General features: G+C 40.8%; 1 protein-coding gene across 1 annotated transcript in view; it reads right to left on the bottom strand.

Annotated features, from left to right (window-relative positions):
* The window catches only part of LOC124616280 (armadillo repeat-containing protein gudu), a 209,134-nt gene that overhangs the window by 71,791 nt on the left and 122,598 nt on the right, over positions 1–14,745 (bottom strand). Inside the window, exon 8 of the mRNA XM_047144582.1 lies at positions 7,363–7,659. Coding sequence (XP_047000538.1) covers positions 7,363–7,659 — 297 coding nt within the window. The remainder of the gene's footprint in view (positions 1–7,362; positions 7,660–14,745) is intronic.

The raw sequence follows: 14,745 nt of genomic DNA, 5'->3' as shown, positions 1-14,745 counted from the left end.
TATATGTAAGTCGTTATTTCTATCTTGGATTTCCCCACGGATCTATCAGCTGCTATCTCAGTTAGCCCCTCTGTGGGAACCTGCCTCTCTGTCCTTCCAAGAAATGTGTGACTTATTGTCTACCTATTACCGAAAAAACACCCACGTCATTGCCGCCCGCGTGGCATTCTACCGGTGTCGTAAACAGCCCCATCAATCTTACCGGGCTTGGGCGGCGGAACTACACAGTCTGAGTTGGAAATGTCAGTTTGTCACGGACACTCATCATGAGTCTTATGCTGATTCAATGGTTAGGGATGCTATTCTACGGCTTGCTCCTGATAAAGAAGTTCGGCAACGTGCCTTACAACTGCCAAACCCGTCATTGTCGGAAGTTCTAAGCATCGCTCAATCTTTTGAAGTGTCTCACGCTGCTGGTGCGCAAATAGACGCGAGGTGTGATGTAGGCGCTATACAGACAACTTTCAACACAGACAATTTGCCTGTTTCCCAGGGGAACGACGATGTGGCGGCGGTTCACTCACGTCAACAACGTCGCGTTGGGCTGCCACACTCGCAGCAAAAACAGCAACCACAGAAGCAGGTTCGTTCCGCACTTCCTTCTTGTCCACGTTGTTTCGTACAGCATGACAGGGCCGCGTGTCCAAAATGTGGGGCCACGTGTAATTCATGTAAGAAAAAAGGCCACATTGCTTCTGTGTGTCAGTCCCCTAAAGTTCCTGTCGACGAGGATGAGGCATCGGACATGGATGTTAACTGTGTGCTTTCTCAAACAAATAAGTTGTTTGTCACTGTTCGTGTTCTGGATAAAGACATTCGCATGCAAGATGACACTGGCTCTGCAGTAACTCTCATTAATTCTTGCACGTATTTGGAGTTGGGCTCCCCTCCCTTGTCTCCCGTTACGCGAAATCTGAGGACTTATAATAAGCAGAAAATTCCTATCATTGGCCAGTTTGATGCTTCCACTGCCTACAAGTCTGTTGTTAGGCCCCTCACGTTTTATGTGGTGGATCATGCGGGCACTGAAAACCTGTTCAGGTATGATGCTTTCCAGTTGTTCGGGTTCTCCATTGATGATGATGTGTGCCTCATATCTGAGGATATTCTGTATCAACAGCTGGATGGATTGTGTTCTGAATTCTCGTCCGTGTTCTCTGCTGGTCTGGGTCGTGCCAAGGATTTTGAAGCCCACATTACTCTTAAACCTACAGCTCGCCCTAAGTTTTTCTGGGCACGCCCTATTCCGGTGGCGTTGCGTGCACCTGTCAAGGCTGAGATAGACAGGTTAACAGCTTCAGGGATTCTTCTTCCTGTTACCTCCAGCGAATGGGCATCGCCAATCGTGGTGGTTTCTAAACCAAACGGGAGTCTGCGATTGTGTGGTGATTTTAAAGCCACTGTCAATGCTCAGAGCCTCATTGACACTTATCCTCTTCCCCGTCCTGAGGAGTTATTTACCAGGCTCGCTGGGGGCCAGTTCTTTTCCAAACTTGACTTATCGGAGGCATACCATCAGTTGCCGTTGGATGCTTCTTCCAAGAAATTTCTCGTCATCAACACTCCTTGTGGGTTGTATCAGTACCAGTGGTTACCATTTGGCATCGCTAATGTGCCGGCCATTTTTCAGCAGTTTTTGGAACAGCTTACAGCTTCTGTTCCCGGCTGCATCAACTATCCGGATGACATTGTTGTCACGGGGGCCTCCACTGAGGAGCACCTTCGCAATTTGCATTCACTGTTTCAGGTCCTGCATTCGGCCGGGTTGAAGTGCAATCTGGACAAGTCACAGTTTTTCCAACCCTCCATTGTGTATTTTGGTTTCCACGTGTCCCGTGAGGGTATACGTCCTCTATGTCAGCATGTTGCGGCCATTACTGCTCTACCACGGCCGTCTACGGTCAAAGAACTTCAGGCGTTTCTAGGCAAGATTGCTTATTATCACAAATTCATTCCATCCGCGGTGGCGGTAGCTCATCCTCTGCATCAGCTGTTACGCAAAAATGTTCCTTTCTGTTGGTCTGACGAGTGTGAGCAGGCTTTTGTCTGCCTGAAGGCTCATTTGCATTCGGCGCCTTGTCTTGCCACATTCCGTCCGGGTCAGCACTTGGTTCTGGCGACTGACTCGTCACAGTATGGCCTAGGGGCTGTTCTTGCCCATCGGTATGAGGATGGGTCGAAACGACCCATCACCTATGTTTCCATGACCCTCAACGATGCGCAATGGTGTTACTCTCAAATCGAAAAGGAGGTGCTCGCTATCATTTATGCTCTAAAAATGTTCAGCATTTTTTTGTATGGTTCTAAGTTTCACCTCATCACCGACCACAAGCCACTGGTCTCTCTGTTCAGCCCATCGGCGTCGCTTCTGGATAAGGCCGCTCACCGCCTGCAACGTTGGGCCTTATACTTGTCTCGTTTTCACTATGAGATTCACTATCGCCCCATGGCCCAGCACGCCAATGCTGATGCGTTGTCGCGTTTGCCAATGGGCCCCGACCCGGTTTTCGATCGAGATGAACTACTCTGTTTCCACATTGATGAGGAAGAACGTCGTGCAGTCGAGGGTTTTCCACTTACAGGTTCAGTGGTCGCGTCGGCTACTGCACGGGACCCGGTCCTGCGTCAGGTGATCGGTTTGGTTTTGTTCAACGGGGTTGGCCGGACAGGACCAAGGGCCGGGCATCGGATCCCCTTCGCAACTACCATGCCTTGTGTCTTCGTCTGTCTGTTTGTGAGGGTGTTGTTCTTTTGGCCACGGATGGTGCATCTTCACGGGTCGTGGTGCCAGCCTCTCTTCGCAAAGATGTTCTCAAACTGTTGCATGAAGGCCATTGGGGGATTTCTCGGAATAAGTCCCTGGCCCACAGGCACGTTTATTGGCCCAGTATTGATTCAGACATTGCCCACATGGTCGCTGCATGTGGTCAGTGTGCTCAACAACTGGCTGCACACCGTACAATGCCCTCTCCGTGGCCTGATCCGGCGCAGCCATGGGAACGGGTGCACGCTGACTTTGCCGGCACCTTCCTCGGCACTTATTGGCTACTGTTGATTGACGCCTTCTCGAAATTTCCATTTGTTGTTCGATGTCCGTCGCCCACCACTGCAGCGACGACGCTGGCTTTGTCCAAAATCTTTGCGCTAGAAGGTCTTCCATCCACGATCGTCACGGACAATGGCCCTCAGTTCTCTTCGCAGGTCTTCCGTGATTTTTATACTGGACACGGGATTCATGATGTTACAGCACCCACCTTCCATCCACAATTGAATGGGGACGTCGAGCGCCTTGTCCGCACTTTCAAAAGCCAGATGAAAAAATTCCTTAGTGATTTTTCCACAGATGACGCTCTGTTGCATTTTCTGAGTTCTTATCGCTTCACGACTCTGGGTGATCGCAGCCCTGCTGAACTCTTGCATGGCCACCAACCGCGCACTCTACTGCACTTGCTTCAAAGTGTCAGGACTTGTACTGTGTCCCCTAGTGCGGGAAAATACTCAGTGGGCGCCGACGTGTGGGCACGAGGGTATGGATCTCGCCCTAAATGGATTCCAGGGGTGGTCAAGGCTCTTCGCGGCCGCTGGCTTTGTGAAATACGTACGGACAACGGCATGGTTTTTCGCCATTACGACTAGATGCATCCACGAGTGGTGGCCACACCGGTGCCACCGCACCTTCCTTCGCCTCCACCAGCCCGAGACGCCAGTCCTGTCGCTGCTGCCGATCTCCCGTGCATGTTGTTGCAGCCGCCGTCGCTACCGTTTCCGAGTACGCCAGAACCGGCCCCAGTCACGACGCCGCCTTATCTGGGACCCATATCGCTGGAGCACACCCCCAGGTCCACGACACCTATGGATGCTGCTCCGGAGTTTTCACCCATCATCTCGTCCAGGAGGCACGTTCCACGCACTAGCTTCCGTCATGGACATTTTCGACCATACTCTCGTGTTTCTCCACGGGATCTTCTCGGGGCCTCCCAAGAGGCCATGGATGTCTCCGCCCTGTTTGTGTCTCCAAGGAAGTGAGTGTTTTTTGTTTCAAGGGGGGAAAAGTGTTGTGACAGTGCCACGATATTTAACAGTGCCGCTACGTCAGTACGCGAACACGGCGATAGAGGCGCTCCGCAACTCGGCTGAGTGCGGGAGCGCCACCTAGCTATGAACGGTGCCGGCCGCATGTCACAGCATGGCAGTCTAATGACAGATTCGGAGTTGGTAGCATGTAACCCGCTATTGTTCTACATTTGTATATCCACGCAATTTATTAGTGATTAAAGGTTATAACAGTTTTAGCTGTGGGCTTAACTGGGTTCCTGCTGCCATCAGGCACTGCTGGGGTTGGTGCCTGTGCATTTCCACACTCCTGAAGTGTGGGCATCCTGTCACTTTGACCAGCTACAGCTGCATGTGGCAGGATTTATTCTGGATGGCCTAGCGACTGTTCCTCCCCTGCCACTGCAGCAGGGCATCACTGACTTGGGTTCCTGCCCTCCCACCCCTAATCCTTGACTGCCATTGTTGGTGCAGCCCCCACTGCATGTGATGTCGCAGTCACCACCACCCTCTGTTGCTGGGTCCTGTGCGGTCATTGTCCTCAACGCCCTCACTGAGGCCTCTGGTGCCAACCACCAACCTTGACAGGAAATTTGCTATGGAAATGCTATCCCCAGCCCTGTCCTACAGCCTCTCATGAGAGGGAGATTGTGCACTAAACTGTACCCTCACCACTTCTGCCCCTACTCACTGGTGACTGCCCGCCTGATGCTGCAGCAGCCGCTGATGTCAGGCGATGAAATAGAAGTCAGTGCCATCATCGGTGTTTTCCGTGACTCATGATCTCACTGCCTTGTGAGGTCAGTGCTCTTTTTTTATGATACCAGTGCTTCTTTGGTACCAGCAGATGTTCGGTACCAGTGCTTTTCCGGTAGCTGTATTTTTTTTCTGTACCATGCATTTTTTCTGTACTGTGCACTTTTTCTGTACCACACATTTTTTCTGTACCATGTATTTTTCTGTGCCTAGTTGTTTTTATGTATGTATGCAGTTTATCCACCACCTAGAAGGGAGGAGTGATGTACCTTCACTCATGCATGACAAATGTGATTTTAGAGATTGCACGTCCTTACAGTTCGAAGGCCCCCTTATAGAGGCCACCTGATGAGCCGCCAAAGGACCAGTATTATTTAAGTGACTGAAAATAAGTGCTTGTCCTATTCTGTAACTGTAGTCCAGTCGATGTATTCAGTGCCACACACAACTTTTACTTTATTGAATCTTACATCTTGCTCTGTAAAGAACTATTTTCCATAAATAATGTTTGTTCTTGCTGTAGCACTAGCTCCTACATGTATACTAAATGTTAACATATTTTTCTTTTTCAGAAAAACTTTTCTTTCTATTGGCAACCTGCATTTTATGCCCTTTTTACTCTTTTAATTGTTAATTATTTTGGTGCACAAACAGCACGACTTGTCTACTTTTAGTGTTGAATCAGCATCACCTGATTTAATTCAACAACACACTATTAACCTTCATTTACTTTCACTGATGTTCACCTTATAACCTCCTTTCAAGATATTGTTTGTTTTGTCCACGTAATGTACCAAGCCTTTTGTCACCTCTAGCAGAATTACATCATTGGAAAATCTTAAAGTTTTTATTTCTCCTTCTGAAGCTTTAATTCCTTTCCTAAATTTCTCCTTGATTTCCTTTAGTGCTTGCTGTACACACAGATTGAGTAACATAGGGGATAAGCTACAACACTGTCTCACTGCCGTCTCAACTACTGCCTTTCTCTCATGCCTTAAGTCTTATGAATGTAATTTGACCCCCAATTTTAGCTTATTCAGTGGCATATTCCAGCCAGTTAAGTAGCAACCTACATCTACATTTACATCTATACTCTGCAAACCACTGTGAGGTGTATGGCAGAGGGTATGTCCACTGTACTAGTTGTTAGTGTTTCTTCCAGTTCCATTCATGTATGGAGCACAGCAAGAATGATTGTTTGAATGCCTCTGTGCATGCAGTAATTATTCTACTCTTATCTTCAAAATCCCAATGTGAGCGATATGTAGGAGGTTGTAGAATATTCCTACAGTAATCATTTAAAGTTGGTTCCTGAAACTTTTTAGTAGACTTTTTTGTTATTGTTCACATCTATCTTCAAGAGTCTACCAGTTCAGTTCCTTTAATATCTCTGTGATACTCTCCCATGGATTAAGCAAACCTGTGACCATTCGTGCCGCTCTTCTCTGTATATGTTCAATATCCCCTGTTAGTCCTATCTGGTTGGGTCTCACATACTTGAGCAACATCCAAGAAAGGAACACTGGTGATGAGTGAAATATATGCTAAATTATTTGCAAGATCCTACAAATACTGCACTCAGCTGGTGCAAGACTGAAATGTATATCAATGCAAATTGGAAAGCTGACAAAAAATTGTAAGACATTAGTAGATAGCTTACAAGTTTTGGGAGTGCAGCCATAAGCTGAAGTGTGAGAAAACAGCAAAATGTTGCAGAGTTTGTTGCATCAAGTAGCACTTAGGAAAACTTAAGTGAATGGACAACCCTCTCAATGAAATTGGTGAAGAGTTGATTCTGCTACATCCTATGAAGCTCCTTATCAATAAATGCTGTGTTAAGAAATCTGCTGTAATCACAAGGCTTAGGTAGGTACCAGTAATTTGGATGTAAAAATGTTCTTTGTGCAACACGAGGTGAAAACCAACAACTCAAGCTATATCACAAGTGAGAAAAATTATTATCTGACAAAGGTAATCAACAATCTTAGGATGAAAATCGGTTGGAAGTTAGTGAGTGTCAAGTACTGGGAGGGGGCTTTGATATTGATTACATCTTATTGTGTTCTTTGAGACACACTTTAGTAAAGTAATGCATTGTAAAATTAGTAATCATTAGCTATACATTGTCTCTAAACATGTACTTACAACTGTGGTGTGCTGTATGATTTTATAAGAATTCTGCTTGTTTTAAGAGAAAAATAATTGGCCTAACACCTCTAGGAAAGTGGACATGGTTCCCAGTTTGCCTTAACACTGTCTTGTGGGGTTGTGGGTTGAATTCTTTTATGCCTGGTCAAAAATACAGTGCTTTGATTACATCTGAACTGTTAATACTCTGCACCAACAAACATTTTGGTCTTATACAGGCTCAGAAATTTATTTGCCCTTGTTATTGTCCTTACTGACTCAATCTCTTTCAATGAAATCTTCCCTTCATGATTATGGAAGCATACATTAGGAAACACGCCCTCTCATTCAGTCCTAACTGCTTGTGTCTTATGTCTCAGATTGGAATTTCTTAGAAGTTAGAATTAGTATTAATATTATATGTACCTTAGCATTATGGATGCATGGACATAATGCCCAAGCAGCATTTGCTTGCACCCGAGGTGATGGATTCTTCAGCAAAGACCAGATGAGCCTCACGCCATCAAGTTCTTCAATGATTGCCATTGATTCCTTCTCATTAGCACACTCACCAAGCACAAGGGCAACGTTCTCCAGTAGTGACTGGTTAGTACTGTTCAGTAACTGCACTAGCAGAGGAATACCTTTGGCATTTCTCAGAACTTCTCGATTATGAGGAAATTTTGCACACTGGGCAAGCCCTCCGACAACATTTGTTAGCACCTGTTTTGACAAATATTTGGAGTGAGTAACAAGCAAAAATGTAAAAAGAGAGGTTTCATTAAATTTTGTTTATAGTTTGGAAACTTTATGATTAGACTCTTTAAGTTAACTGAATAAGATGCTATTAATGATGATAATGATTTATAATACAAAATTGGCACATTGCGCAGTAAATCTAAAGCATTCAGAGGAGACAGATTCATACATACAAACACAAAAAATGAGGTGAGATACAAATATATCTATACATTGGGTGAACAGGTGGCACTACCTAGCGAAATGTAAAAAGCCGAAGAGTCACAGGAAATGTTAGTCAGCTTATTACTTGAGGATGTCTGTCTGGTGACATAACTCTTTCTGAAAGTGTTTTGTAGTCAGGAGATCCTCAGATTATTTGACTGCCAGTATGTGCTAGTTCATTTAGCATTACCCAGGGTGCACGTGTTGTGTTATATTACGGACACGAACTAACCAGACCTTCAGCCACATTGTTGAAGTGTGTTCCAGAAGAGCCTATAATGGGAGCCCCAATGACTTCCTGCTTGCAACTCCAGAGTCAATAGATTATATTAATAGACTTGATGTTTGTTTGTAATCCTTAAACTTTGTTATATTAGTGATGTTTGTTTGCAATTATTAATGTTTGTTATATTAGTGATTTGTCTGTTTCTTTCTTATGTGTCTGTATTGCCATACGATAAATAAGTAATAACTTGAGGATGTAACGCCAAGTGACAAAAAATAATCAAAGGGTTCAAACCTAAATTAATGAGCTAGGCAATATTACAGGCTCTCCAGTAGAGAATATCCAAAGGTGTGTAGTTGAGTAGTTGAACACGAAATTAGTTTTTCATCTAAGAGAACTGACTTGCCAGTGAACCTGGTGTAAATAATGGAAGTTATGTAACTTCAGCTCCCTTCAGTAAGGGAAGTAGTCATTGTCATGACAGTAGTGGAGATAATACATCAGAGGTCTGCTGGTCATTGAACAACAATTCCAGTTGGGATCAGACTCATATACTAGAGATGGAATTTTATGGAGGAAACAAAGATAGAAATGAAAGCTATTGGGCATCAATTTCCACAGTTTAAACCTAAGGTTTCTGTGCATCCACTAATTTTTTCTAAAGTATTTTCAAGGAGCTTTATCTTCCTCCTGGGATAAAAGTATAAGGTTTAAAACAAACAATGAAAAATCCAGGATGGAATGTGACAGTATTATGAAAAGGAAAGTTGCTGCTCACCATATAGCAGAGATGCTGAGTTGCAGATAGGCAGAACAAAAAGACAGTCTTTTTGTTGTGTCTATCTGTGACTCAGCATCTTCACTATATGGTGAGCAGCAACTTTCCATTTCATAATAAAGTATAAGATTTATTATGTCATTTGGAGGAAGATGCTTCACAGTAGATGATATTAAATTTGAATACATTTAATGCTGTTAAAGATCTCTCCAGAGCATTTGAGGCCAAGTATTAGTCTGACAATGCGCAAAGAAAACTGTGATTAGAATTATTTGGCCCACAGAGATATTTTGAAAACTGAGGCGTTTGTAGGAATTTTGTTGAGTACCATTTGGACCAAATTTTGTAGCTGGATAAGCTTGTGAGCAAGTTACATCTAAATGAACTGTTAATAACATGGTTATCAGGTAAGGCATGAGTATGTTTAGTAGGTGAAAGGTGGACTCAAGACCAAACTCTATTAGAACTCTATTAGAACTACTAGACCAATTCGATTATTTAAATAAGGCTAAAAATAAACTGAAAACTAGGATATCTAACTATGTACAAGTAAATAGTACTAGAAACAAGGTTATTAAAGGAAGAAGGAAGAGACAAAGGAAGAACACATTAATTACAGTGGGTATCAAACTCCAAATTAGTCAAGACACAGAAATATAAGGGGATGAAATGATCCACAATATCATAATTAAAATAGTAATGACAGTGATAATAATAATAATAATAATAATAATAATAATAATGTAATGGTAATCATCCTAATGGCAATATAAGTAACAGGAACCATGATAATCAGACTTGTGGCAACAAAGGGTGTTACAAGCCAGTAAGCAATAGGATGATAATCTCAGAGGTCACAGGGGATGTTCAAGCCATCATTTTGACTAGTACATTGCAAACTTAAAATTGTTTTAAAAATGCTTTTCTCAAATACCAAGATCATCAAGCTTTAGATGAGGAATTACTTACGTACAAAGACGAATGGGAGATGAATATCTGAAGATTATTAGTACAAGGATGTTTTGAGACTCAGATGGTAGAGTTTCTTTTGGAGATTGCTGGCCAAAACAGCTTATTGTTGAAAGAAATGTGGGAACAGAATAGAAACAAATGGGAGATGTCCTTCTTTCCCAGTGAGCAATCTGCAGGTGGTAGGTTTAACTGGCACAAAAGGTATAAGGACTGTTACTGGTGTTTAAAATTTCTGGAATAATGATACAACAGTAAATGCTGGTTGTAACTGACATTAAGTTACCTGTGTTGGTAGATATGGATTGGATGGTCAGCCACAGTGTATTATTAGACTTACCATGAGGGTCATGCTCATACATGTCCATGACCAGCAGGTCTGAGTTAGGTTGAATAAGGGACAATTAAAAACTGATTCCATTGAGAAAATGAATAGTTACAAGATAAAGATGGAAAGAAATATAGAATTGATGGGTGAAGAAGATGCATTAGGAGTAATTAGAATTAATAGACATAACATATAGGAAGATCAGATCAAAGAGAAATGTGAGCCTGCTGTATGACCTGAAGCGGAAAGAAATTAGCTGGTAAAGGTACTGGGAAGAAATGAGAAACCTTTTAGTGATAAACTAGGGTAACTGAAGGATATGAATGCAAATCTGAGATAATGTCACAGATACCATTTTTCACGATACCATATCCATTGCTTTGAGCATACATGAAGTGGCAAGGAAAGAGATACATCATATGGTCAGATGGTAAATTATAGAGCTATCTGATTGTCTATATTATAAACCTACAGTAGTCATGAGGAAATCTAATGGTGATATTAGATTAGTTCTTGATGCTAGAATGTTGAGTAAGATAAATGAAATTGAGGGAGATCCATCATGACCTATAGAAGAAACGTTGGTTAGGTTCCGCAACACTAAGTATTTAAGGATTGTAGATCTAATAGAAGGTAACTGGAAGGTTCCCTTGGCTGTGGAATCTAGGAAGTATATGGATTTCATATTTGATGGAAGGTGTTATCAGTATAAAGTTTCACCATTTGGACTTAACGTATCATTGGCTGCATTTATTTGTGCACTTGGTTTGGTATTATGGGATAAGTTCTTAGAGAAGGTATTTATTTATGTTGATGATTTTATGATTGTGACAGAGAACTGGGAAAAGCATATTATTACTGGAAGAATTCTTAGAAAGATTAACTGAAAAGGGAATACTTATTACGTTTTCAAAAGTGCATTTTGGATGTTGTTAAATAAAGCTTCTGGGACATACGGCAAGCCAGCAAGCTATTAAGCCTGATCCCAAATGTATAGAGGCAATAAGAAACTTCCTCCACCTATTTAATAAGAGAGATAAGGATTTATCCATATGGCAAGTCTGTATTCCCAAAGTACATATCTGTAAATTAATATGTTGAATTCATAAAATTTCTGGACATTTTGAAATAAAAGGGATCAACAGAATTATCAATAAAGAGTTAAGAATATGTAAATAGAACCAACTAACTAAACACAGGATGTTGGGTATGAAGAGTTATACCCTATAATACCATCACACCTTTGAGATTTATCTACAATTGACATTTTCAGACCATTACCTTGAAGAATAAGAGGTACAGTTTATACAGTAAGTGATATTGGTGTAAGCCTATTCCAGTTATGTAAATTTATATCTGGTCAAAGTAGCCAATAGTTAAACTGTAATTAGAATTTTGCAAATGGAATAATTGCCTAAACTAGAGTGCCCTAAGCATTTGAACTCAGATAATGGAGCTCATTTACCTCTCAGGCTTCTAAAGAGTTTTTGACAGTATGTCAAGTAACTAAATACAGCATATTTTAATTGCCTCCAGGCAAACCCTTCGGGAAGTGTGATGAAAGAATGAGGGTGTTTGGCTAGGACTTACTATTCCTCAAAGAGTTTTAAGTGAGATCCCTGATGACTGCACTGGGATAGCTCCCAGGGAAATAATTGCTGGTAAAATCACAGGAGACAGGTTACCATATAAGACAAAAAAACCCTCAGGTGAAGGACTGGGAGGGATCAATAAATAATTTAGTAAACAGAAACCTGAAAAGAAGGGCTTTAGCATGAATATTTAGATGAGGCCAGTGGACTGAACCTATTAATTTCAGTGTTAATGAGAGAGTTTTCATCAGAAGCCCTGTATGAGGGACCTTTTGAGATAAAAGAAATACCTCATCCCACGATTGTAGTTGTAAAGAAGATAGGTACTGATAAAAAATAGTAGGAAAGTATCATCTACATGATATAAGGAACTATTTGACTGTGCAGGTGCAGACTTTGACCATAAGTGATGATAATAAAGAGGAAAGGACTACAGAAGTAGACTATACATTAAATAATTTGTTTTCAGTCACAAATTGTCTATTGGAAAGTGATATTAAAACGATAGAGAATATTAAAAAGTTGATAAATGTATGAAAAATACAAAAGTAAAGTATTTTCCCACCACAGTTGATGAATAAGATACCAGAAGATCACTGATAGCATTGTATTTGTGCAGTAATACGATATATTGAAAAACGAGGGTAAGGCAAAAAGTCAAGAAAAGTATGACCTGAAAGAAAAAAGGGCAGAAGTATGTCAAAGTAAGATGGAAGTGTGAGGTAGGAAGAACTGTAAGGAAAAGAATTTGAAGTTGGAGGTAGAATAACTTGAGAATACCAGAAGTATTATTTAGTGATGGTTTGATGAAGAGGGTATGAGAGATTGCTGGAAGCCTCCATCAAAGTCACACGGCACAAGGAAAAGCTGTAATGTTCAACAGAATTAAAAATTTTTTTGTTCTTGGGTTTGTATGGGTGATTATGTTGGTGTTCACATGACAGAATAAATATCTTCAATGGTGATAAATTTTGAGTAATTGAGAATTATGAGTTTGTTGTTGCATGTGTGTTTAGCAGGGTAAGTGCCTATTAATGCTTTGTGCTGGATGGGGGTACTCTCTCTTAAATTTTTCTGGATGAGAATATGTTTCTCATTATCTTTGAGATGAGCAGTTAATTGCATGGGTTAAATACCTGGTAAGGTCAGCATATGCGGTATGGTGATCACAACATGAAAGGTATATATGCAGATGGAACAAGCAAGACATTAGGGTGACTCATGGTGTGAAGAAGCAATGAATGCATCTTTCATCACACGTTATTTAAAGGTGAAATAAGTTAAACAATATATGATTAAAACCTGTATGGCCTCTGGAACTTATCAGAAATAAATTGTAGAACAAAATTAAACAACAATTTGAAATAAGATGATTGTAGATTTGATAAAGAACTGAGAATCTTTAAAAGGGAATAAAAGAAGCACAGCTTCTCAACCACCAAATCAGCCATTGGAGAAAATATGATATGAGTAAATGTCACTAGTTTGGATTTAAGTTAATTATTTTATTGTAACATTTGTAGAGAGAGAATTCCATCTCAGCTAGGTTAGGTGTGGATCTGTGATAAGTTAATGTGAGGAGGAGGTTCTGTAATGTGTCAAAAACATTTTGTGCAGTACATTACAGATTAGTTGTCACCTCAATTCATTTTGGACAGATTTACATGCATTTGTATGGCTAAAACATGGATATTATAGAATAGTTTATTATGATGTTATATTTGTGCTGTATGTATATTGTTGTAGAGAAAGAGAAGTCGTGTAGAGGTGGGAAGCTGCCACTTCTGGTGAGCACCTGGCTGCTATTCCACATCATGTCAGCAGAAATAAAGAATTAAGCCAATGTTAGAAGCAGGGCATTAGTTGGGCTGGTAATCACCAGCACTCACTACTGGGAATTATAGAATTTCCCAAATAGTGTATCAGAAGGTCTAAAACCTGCAAATTTATTGCAGTATGGACTGGCTCTCAAAATATCAATCCTGTTGTTGTTTAAAAGTCTATAAATTTAATGAGTCTGTTAGATAACAGAAAATAATCTCATACAACACGCATAATAATGGGTGAGATGATAATATTGAGGAAAGATTTTTCTTTATGCTACACATTACAAAGGAGTATAAAAAAAGTGCTTCACCAATGAATTAGTTCATCTGATTTTAACCATTGTCATCCTCTTGCACTAAATCAAGTTTAATGATAATCAGTAATAGTCAATGCAATACCTCACTGCTTAGCAAAATGTAATCTGTTTTATGTTAATGAGACTTGCTGTATCTAGAATTAGTTTACATTTGAAAGAGAATCTTGATTACAAAACAGTAGGTACTGTGACTTGTTAGGAGTCAGATGTTATATACATGGCCACAAAATAAAAAGAAAAGTGAGTTTACTAAAGTGGTTCAAACAAAATAAATGTGATGAAACTGGTGAACCTGAAAGAAATATAGGAAAAATTCTGAATAGAGATAGTGATGGTGCCAAAAGTGCAGTGAAATGACTCGCCACAGTGGAAAGTGCAGTAAGTACCTCTACAAGCTCTGCAATAAATTGTGTAATGGGTTCATTCAGTGTCAACCACATTTCTGCGTCCTTGTTGGACCTCAGATCAGTGGAGTTATTTCAGTGCTGAGAATGAATCAATAAAGTTAACATAGGATGTAAGATACATTCAGAAGCAAATTTTATTCCTGATAGGCCTTAGGGACTTCACATTTTGCAGGAATGAATACAGGGAAAAATATATTACTATGAAAGACAACAGATTTCAAAGAAAAAATTCACGATCATAAATTAAGTAAATCACGCATGTCAGAAATAGTAGAATCAAGCAAAAAGTAAAACTTAGGACAAGGAGTTACAAAAATGAAAAGAGAAAAGTTGAAACTGCTGTTCATGTTTTTAGAACAGCTTATAAAATTGCAAAATATCAGAGACCTTATACTGATATGCC

Source organism: Schistocerca americana, chromosome 5, assembly GCF_021461395.2.
Source record: "Schistocerca americana isolate TAMUIC-IGC-003095 chromosome 5, iqSchAmer2.1, whole genome shotgun sequence".
NCBI classification, from domain to species: Eukaryota; Metazoa; Arthropoda; class Insecta; order Orthoptera; family Acrididae; genus Schistocerca; species Schistocerca americana.
Note: the sequence above shows the minus strand (reverse complement) of the source record. Positions and strands in the feature narration are given on the sequence as shown.